Here is a 9,118-nt window from a genome sequence, read left to right as displayed (position 1 = left end):
GTTTGATTGGATGGCAGAGAGGAATGATGTGATTGGATGGGGTGGTTTAATTGATGGCAGAGAGGAATGATGTGATTGGATGGGGTGGTTTGATTGGATGGCAGAGAGGAATGATGTGATTGGATGGGGTGGTTTGATTGGATGGCAGAGAGGAATGATGTGATTTGGATGGGGTGGTTTGATTGGATGGCAGAGAGGAATGGTTTGATTGGATGGCAGAGAGGAATGATGTGATTGGATAGGGTGGTTTGATTGGATGGCTGAGAGGAATGATGTGATTGGATGGCTAAGAGGAATGATGTGAATTTATTGGGTGATTTGATTGGATGGCAGAGAGGAGTAATACAGTTGGATTGAAGTTATAGGACACTGGAGACCACTAAAGTGGTTATGCGTCCTGGAATCAGCAGAATTATACTTTGAAAGCAACTATCACAACCATATTGTTATTGTGAAACTACTCTCTGTAAGATACCAAACACCACAAGTCATGGATTGCAAAACAATTTATTGACAAGGACCTACAAAAATACTTTGCAAATGTTACACGATATCCATCAAAATGTAAATTGCCCTCTGAGGATATGTACAGAATTGACATACATGTATTAAAGTGTAGAGCTTCATTTGAAACCCATCATTGGAGTAGCCTGGGATGTAAAATGTAGTAGAAGCTGCAGAAGGGTACAGCAAGGTTTTCTTGTGTTTTTATCTACACAAAACATCTGTTAAGGCAAACTTCATGCACATCAGTGACTCATCACAAGTCTGCCACACATGGAAAATTTGCTGTGCTGCCTTAAGCCATACAAGTAGTTTTCTTAGTTCCCTTAAGTTCAAAGTGAGTTTAGAAGACAAGATTAGAACTATAGAGCCCTGTAAGCTAAGTCATGTGTACCAGGATACAAACATTCTTCTCTTTACGTTGCTTGTTCGAAGTCTGAAAATTAAACAAGAAAATGAATTCGTGCAGCCTTAGATGATGGTGATTGCATATGGGGGTAGATAGACCAGAAACATACAGCAGTTCCATTCTCTCATGCCAGGTTTGGGTTTTGGGGGTATTTTTAGCGTATTTTTAGGCTATTTTATCGGGGTTTCTCTTTTACACTGAATTTTTTTTCCCACCAAACCCAACCTCTGCCGGCAGTCGAAAGCTTCAATGGGCTATAAACCTAATCACCTTTCTTGAATAGGTTTGCCCCGCCCCGGGGTGAGTGCCGGCAGAGGTTGGGTTTGGTGGGGAAAAAAATTCAGTGCAAAAGAGAAACCCCGATAAAAAAAGCCTAAAAACACGCTAAAAATACCAAAACCCAAACCTCTGCTTTGAGAGTAGTACAGAGGAGAGTACAGAATATCAGAACCAGTAGGGTTTCCAGAAGGATGCATAGACTGATGTGGACCAGCAGAGCATCCCAAGAACACTGACGTGAATCTGTGTAAATGTATATGAGAATAGAGGAAGATGAGATGGTTGAATTTAAAATATTTTTCTGTACATATTACCCGCAGATGATTTATTTCCTTTACATCTAAAAAGCGTTATTTCTACACCCACACTTTATCACACAAAAATTCAAATGCTGATACGGACTTTTTTTACATATTCAAGTGTAAAAAATCCTTTGACGAGTTAAAACATCACTGTTCCAACACGGTGCAAATTTCCATGATTGTAGATAATGTCCAATATGAACTTGTGCAAACTAAAATAGAATGCAAATGCAACATCAGGAATGACAAAAATTACAACTGTGCACTGGTCACACTTTAGGCCACACCAATTTAATTTCTTGGTTAACGGATTCGCCCGCTTCATTTTTTTCTGATTTGGAAATAAAAATAAAAATTCAGAATCAACTGCAAAATGCTCATATTTTGCCCTGAACAGTTGAAAACAGTCCTTTCCATCCTAGTTGTTACAGTTACAGTCCATCTTTCAATGCAATTGTATCATTAAAAGTTCAAAATTCATTGTTTAAATTTTGAACCAGCCTGGTGTGTTGACTTCATGGCTCCTATCGTACCATTTTGGGCCATAATAGGATGCCTAGGCCTGTTTTTATTTTTTTTTTCGCCCGCCCACTCCATTATTTTTCTAGAAACATCCGTTAACCAAGAAATTAAATTGGTGTGGCCTTACAACAACTTTCTGGGAAAACAACTGTCATTCAGTCGACCCCTACTAATAATTTGATCTTAAGTGCATTTTACTACAAACATATTCATTAAGTGTACAAATGTCTCTATCATATATAAATATTTATTTTTCTAAAGTCTCAAACCTGTCATTATCTAGCCCTGGAATCTGTTGAATGTTGAAGCTGCTCTAGGATGTGGCTGACGCCCTTGTATAGATTGAAATATTCGTAAGAAATATACTGTAGAATTGCAAGTGGATTTTGTAAGTCCCTTGGAGATGCACTTAATTAGCTACTCCTTGACAGTCCCTATTTTCGGCCATATTCATATGGCATGATGACACTCATTGACAAACAATGTCAGAAAAAACTACCCTGCTTTTGGCCATTCTTTGGAAAAGCCTGCTTCACCGTCTAGTAAGGCTTGCTGTTGACTGCGTGAGACTCCTCAAGACGATATTTGAGTGTCATTTCTGTAGTCAAGGCAGACATGTACCCTGTTGTAGTGAATGGAAATTTTACACAACGAGCCAGTCGCCACTGCTGTTGCCTCTGCGGGAAATCTCAAGACATCCTTGTTTTCTTCTTTAGCTCATCGTCACTTCTGTAGCCATGGTGAGCTTTCTTAAGACGTTAGCTTATCACGACGTTGCTACAGCAGACGTTCTGAGGACGTTACCTTGTCGTCACTGTCTCTAACACGTCAGCTCATCATCACTGCTGTAGTCGTTCCCGTCCTGTGCCGCCCGTGGCTTCCCGCCTTTTTCCGAGAGATTCTGCTCCAGTTTGGTCAGCCGCTTCTTCAGTTTCTGTTGCGAAGAGGAGAATTCCGCGAGGAGACGGGCGAATCTTGTCTGTAGCGTGTCCAGACTCTGCTCCATCTTCTCTATCTTGTCTTCGGCGTCCCTGGGCGTGGCGAGTTTCCCGGCGTTCGGAACTGTTTCATCCAGGAGACCGTCCTACAACAACAAAACCAACCATGTGTTACATAATGAGAAACTTAAACTGTTCTCCAACTCAAAATTTGACTCACCAGAAATTTTCGACTGAATCACTCAGTCTTCCTCAGCTATCTGACCCAAATGCTGTGGACACGTGATTTTTCCCACGTGTGACGTCAGCAAAGGGTCAAAGGTTGTCTGAAGTCGATATCACCCCCCGTCCCGGTTGAGCGATGGTTGAAGTGCCCTGATGTACATGGCCTCTTTTATGCCTCTCTTGAAGTAATCCTGGGCACTTTAAGTTTTTCATAATGTAATTTACCAACTCAGATTAACTTTCATGCTCATATGTTACATAGTTTTTATGTGTGTTGCCAGTGGTAACTGTAGCCATTGATGACCATTTTATGTAAATAAGGCATGGCCAACAGAGTTCAGAATCCAAGGGGAGATGGTATGGTAATGTCATCAGAGGAATCCTTTGTCCTTGTATTTTACGGAGCCGGATCAAAAGACCATGCAAATGTACGCCTCATGTGCATGATGTGGTCGTTAATGGCAATAGCTGCATGGTGTCTGTTGTCATGAACGTGTACCATTGTCAGCCGATGAAATATTAGAATAGGTCGCATACACGGTAGTGTGACTAATACTGACTATATAAGGTAGAAATATATTAATTGATAATGCACCAGCACCATTTTTGTAACAACCAGAGAAACAGTAAGGGCAAGGTCACATTTCCAAGCCGGGGCCCGGCCGGGTTGTTTGCGTGAACTAAAAATAAACAATTAAGAGTATAAGCACAATATGTATATAGTGCTCGTGGTTAATTTTCTAAAACTTTTTTTGTGTGTTTTGCTGTCTTATATAATAATTTTCGTTCCATACGACTGCCCGGCCGGGGTTGGGAAATGTGACCGCGCCTCAAGAAAGACCATTTTACTCACCTTCATAAGGATTTTCCTGCCGCGATCTTCGAGGATGTTCTTGGCGTCAGGGTATTCCTTTAAGGCATCTAGTAAGTCGTCTTTAGACAGACAGAAAAGGTCTGAATAGCCGATGGAGCGCACGTTGGCTGTCCGTCTGTTTCCGGTTTTACTACCGGTGATGTTAAGAATGCTGACCTAAAAAAAACAGAGATTTTTTGGCAAAAATTTAAAATCAAACATGTAAGAAAACAACCACATTTAATGAAATTCCATAGCCTGATATCCTAAAAGAACTTTGGGATTGAATCATTAAACATCATAATAAATGGCTACATTGAAATTTTTATTTATTTATTCAAGTATGCTGGAAACTAGTAGAAGATTGCAATTGTGTGTTTAGGCCACACCAATTTAATTTCTTGGCTAACGGATTTTTCTAGAAAAATAATGGAGCGGGCGGGCGAAAAAAAATAAAAACAGGCCTAGGCATCCTATTATGGCCCAAAATGGTACGATAGGAGCCATGAAGTCAACACAGCAGGCTGGTTCAAAATTTAAACAATGGATTTTGAACTTTTAATGATACCATTGCATTGAAAGATGGAATAACTGTAACAACTAGGATGAAAAGGACTGTTTTCAACTGTTCAGGGCAAAATATGAGCATTTTGCAGTTGATTCTGAATTTTTATTTTTAGGCCACACCAATTTAATTTGTTGGTTCTCGGATTTTTTCAGGAAAAATATGAAGCGACAGGGCGAAAAAAAATAAAAATAAAAACAGATCTAGGCATCCTATTATAGCCCCAAATGCTACGATAGAAGGTATGAAGTCAACACGAAAGGCTGGTTCAAAATTTAAACAATGAATTTTGAACTTCTAATGATACCACTGCATTGAAAGATGGAATAACTGTAACGACTAGGAAGAAAAGGACTGTTTTCAACTGTTCAGGGCAAAATATGAGCATTTTGCAGTTGATTCTGAATTTTTATTTTTATTTGCAAATCAGAAAAAAAATGAAGCGGGCGAATCCGTTAACCAAGAAATTAAATTGGTGTGGCCTTATCTGGATGTACTCAACTGTCAACACTTCTACCGGTCGAATCTTGATTCGTCGACTTGATAGTTTATCGGAGTGTATCAGTTAGTCTTGTCGGCTAATATCAACTTGAGAACTTGACGTTTTAGTCAGACGAAGGATATTATATGGAGTAGACTGTCCTCGGTCTCACTCAGGCGCCAGACTGACTGGCAATATGTTATTGATATTATCATTAAGTGAGTCTAAGATAGTAATTATTAGGAGTTTTCATGATGAACTATATCCCACGCACCTCTCCAAAGATAGGAATCACTAGAAAGGCAACACTGCAGAGCAAATGCATAATGTTTACTTTCGCATATGGTCTGCTCTTTTAATTCTTACCCAAACACATTCACATAGCTATATAGATATGGTGACAGGAGTCTAAATCTCTCCTGCTATAAAATTGCAACATGATGTAACCCAACACCAGTTACCATGGTGACAGTCATTGGCCTTATCGGTTCGGAGAAGAAGAAGAAGAGGAAACAGAGGGAAAACTATTTTTCCTCTGTTTTTCCTCTGTTTTCCTTTTTTTAGTTTTAATAATTATTTGTTTTCATAATACTAGTAAATTCCCACGCACCTCTCCAAAGTAGCTCCCGTCGCTGAGAGTGACGAACGTGGTGACTCCATCGTCTGCAACCACAGCCAGCTTACCCTGTTTCACGATGTACATCTCCTTCCCGATGTCCCCCTTCCTGCAGATGTAGTCTCCGGGTGAGAAGACCTGAGAGCAGAACAATAAGCAGCAGTTTCAACGCTATGACTCTGCCATAGTGTTTCAAGAATATGCAAAACATGTTGAGCAGCACTTTCTACATCACACTAGCTACATGCAGGTGTATGTAAGAGGGTATTACGACGTGAGATCATAGGGATACCAACATGGAGAGGGGGGGCAGCTACTAGTATTTGAATTTCAGTGAATCATATCTCAAGCATTTCTGGCCATCTCCATGGATCTTCCAATCCTCTCCAATAACTTCTGTCAAGGGCTCTCAGATGCAGATTATACCAGAAGAATACATCAAACTTAAACTCTCCGTTGACATTTTTTTTTAATGTGTACGCTTGAGCATGGTCCATCAAGTGCAAATCAAGTACGCCAACATGGTGGCAGGCACCCGCCCGCTTCATTAATATGGTAGTGAATGAAACGCTCAACAAAGTCACACTATATTTTTTCTAGCTTTTGTGTAGCGACAATTACCTGTGGTTTTGGTTCATTTGCAGTCATGGCTTACGTGAAGTGTCGGTTTCCCTGTGGTTCTGGTTCATCTGTAGTCTTGATTTACGTGAAGTTTAAGTTTACCTGTGGTTTTAGCTTCAGCACGATCTCGACCAGCAGTCCCGGCTCGCAGTCGGAGAAGATGGAGACTCTCTTCAGCGTGTCCAGGTGGACGTGGATGGCGATCTCTGCCTTCAGCTTGTCGGGCAGGGACCTCAGCACCTCCTCCTCGTCCAGGGACTTCTGGTTGGTCCAGAGGTAGTCGAACCACTTGATGACCCTGTTCTGTAGGTCCTTGGACACCTGTTGAAAGTTTGTTTGTTTGTTTGTTTGTTTGTTTGTTTGTTTGTTTGTTTGCATATAATCAGAGAGAACAATAAAAAGAACATATTACAGTAAAATAGGATATGCAGGGGAAAGATAAGAAGCCATAATGGCTTGTCCGTGATCTTCCCCTGACTAAATTAATTGACAACTGTAATAATGGTAACAAATCAAATGGTAATAATAAATAACAATAAGTAATTGAAAAAAAATAAGTTAACAGAGGTTTAACTGAAGTACAAACATAAACAAAAATTGAAGCAATAACTCCAGAATATATAAATGAATTTTAAATTTAAATCTTATATAACATGTAACGGAAAATTCAAACTTATACTTAAACTCAAACCTGTTGAAAGGATGGCAGGAACAACCATGACAAACAAATCTGGAGAAGCCCATCTTGCTTAAGTGTTATTAGATGAACTGTTATATCTATCACATCAGCGGTTTAACTTTAAGAGGAAGTGGCGATCAACTATATTAGAAGGAATCTATCATCGCTGATCCAGATTATCCCCAGGCAGTAGCACTTTGCTTTCTTTTCTGAAATCCCGTCATGTTCTGAACAGCTCTTAATCTGGGTTTTATGTAGAATATCCAGATCCCTTCTCATGTCTTTTCCTGAAAGCGTTTCCTCAGAGCTGAAGAACCTTCCCTATCCTTAGTGCTGAATTGATGAAAAAATCCCTGTCCTTGGTGCTGAAAACCAAGTCCTTATTGCTGAAGCCCCCAGTCCATAGAGCTGAAGAACCTTCCCTACCCTTCGTTCTGAACCATCTTTCCCTCCTTAGTGCTGAAAAACCTTCCCTGTCCTTGGTGCTGAAAACCCTGTCCTTAGTGCTGTTAGAGTTCTCCTGTCCTTAATGCGAAAAATTCCCTGTCCTTGGTGCTGAAAATCCCGTCCTTATTGCTGAAGGACCCCTTTTGTCCTTAGTGTTAAAATTCCCTGTCCTTAGTGCTGAAAACCTAGTCCTTAGTGCTGAAGGACCCCTTTTGTCCTTAGTGTTAAAATTCCATGTCCTTAGTGCTGAAAACCTAGTCCTTAGTGCTGAAGGACCCCTTTTGTCCTTAGTGTTAAAATTCCCTGTCCTTAGTGCTGAAAACCTAGTCCTTAGTGCTGAAGGACCCTTTTTGTCCTTAGTGTTAAAATTCCATACCTGTCGGAACTCCATGTATTGCTTGATGCCGTCCACCTTGGCCTGGAACTCGGCTCTGACGGCGTTCATGTTGGTGATCATCGTGCCCACGTTACCGACGATGGTGGCGAAAATCAGCACGCCGACGAGGAAGTCGAACACCACAAACACGAACTCGATATCCTGCTCCGGCGTCGGCGTCTCACCGATGGTCGTTAACGTCAGGGTGGACCAGTACAGGCTGTGGGGTGAAACAATAGGTCAAGAAAGTCCACACAAGTCCACCTTTGCTCATTACCAGTCCTAGTTTAGAAGGTACCAACATCAGAGAATTTGATGTTTAATTCAAATATGTTTGTCTTAAGTTACCTTTGTTTGGGGTAGGCCCTTTGAAAAACCACCCAGGTTTCTGGCCTACCCCGCATATTCTTTGAATGTTATTATTTGGTTATGAATTTTTTTATATATATATGTGCAAATAAAGAAAGAAAGAAAGATGTTGACAACTGCACGTATCTGACAATGGCGGTATATGCATTTGACAGTGAACATGTATACAGAACCTCTTTGTGTCTTGTGGTGTGGCGTAATGGCAGAGTGCTTGACTCGGGTGAACCAAGAGGTCCCGAGTTCGAGTCCTGACATGCCACCGAACTTGTGCTCTTGGGAAAGACACTTTACACGACTTTCCTCACTTAACTCAAGTGAAAATGAGTATTGTCCTGTTCTGTATTTGTCCTCTGCATTGGTGGCGGCTTAAAATAAGTTGATATAACTTGAGTGTGCCATCACCATATCTAGTCATGAAATGTTGGATTATAAAAAAAACTCTGTCTCACCTGTAGATGTATTTCCTGCTGAGAGTGTTGTTGATAGGGTACGAGGTGTTGGGGTACACCCATCCGTCCACACCGAACCCCAGGGCGCTGGAGATGGCGAAGTAGAAGCAGGCGTTCCAGTGGATGATGATGAAGATGTAGAGGACGAGGTTGATGATGCGGAACAGGTTGGGAAAGTTCGTCCGTGTCTCCGTCCGCTCGAAGCACTCCAGCGCCCTGCGGACCCGCAGCAGGCGGGGGAAGCGCAGCTCGGGCTGGTCGACCGTCCCCAGGGCGATGTACAGGAGGTCCAGCGGCAGGATGGACAGACAGTCCAACTTGAAGTTGAACGTGGAGATGTAGTGTTTACACAGCTTCTTCACATCTTTCACCAACAGGCCTTGTTCGAGGTATCCTAAAGGTAAAGATGACAATGTGATCAATACGATCTACTGGACGGCGGCAGATATCGACTTCTGGGCACCGTTGACCTACTCCTGACGT

General features: G+C 41.4%; 1 protein-coding gene across 1 annotated transcript in view; it reads right to left on the bottom strand.

Moving 5' to 3' along the window:
* Positions 1-2,807: 2,807 nt before the first annotated feature.
* Positions 2,808-9,118, bottom strand: part of LOC109487642 (cyclic nucleotide-gated channel cone photoreceptor subunit alpha-like) — a 9,120-nt gene continuing 2,809 nt past the window's right edge. The window contains exons 4-8 of the mRNA XM_019791647.1: positions 7,818-8,037; positions 6,418-6,636; positions 5,689-5,832; positions 4,033-4,209; positions 2,808-3,100 (exon numbers count right to left, since the gene is read on the bottom strand). Of these exons, the coding sequence (XP_019647206.1) occupies positions 2,837-3,100; positions 4,033-4,209; positions 5,689-5,832; positions 6,418-6,636; positions 7,818-8,037 (1,024 nt within the window). The 3' untranslated portion in view covers positions 2,808-2,836. The remainder of the gene's footprint in view (positions 3,101-4,032; positions 4,210-5,688; positions 5,833-6,417; positions 6,637-7,817; positions 8,038-9,118) is intronic.

The sequence above is a fragment of the Branchiostoma belcheri genome, unplaced genomic scaffold (genome assembly GCF_001625305.1).
Source record: "Branchiostoma belcheri isolate BF01 breed outbred unplaced genomic scaffold, Haploidv18h27 scaffold9, whole genome shotgun sequence".
Lineage (NCBI taxonomy): Eukaryota > Metazoa > Chordata > Leptocardii > Amphioxiformes > Branchiostomatidae > Branchiostoma > Branchiostoma belcheri.
This window is presented reverse-complemented; position numbering and strand designations above follow the sequence as displayed.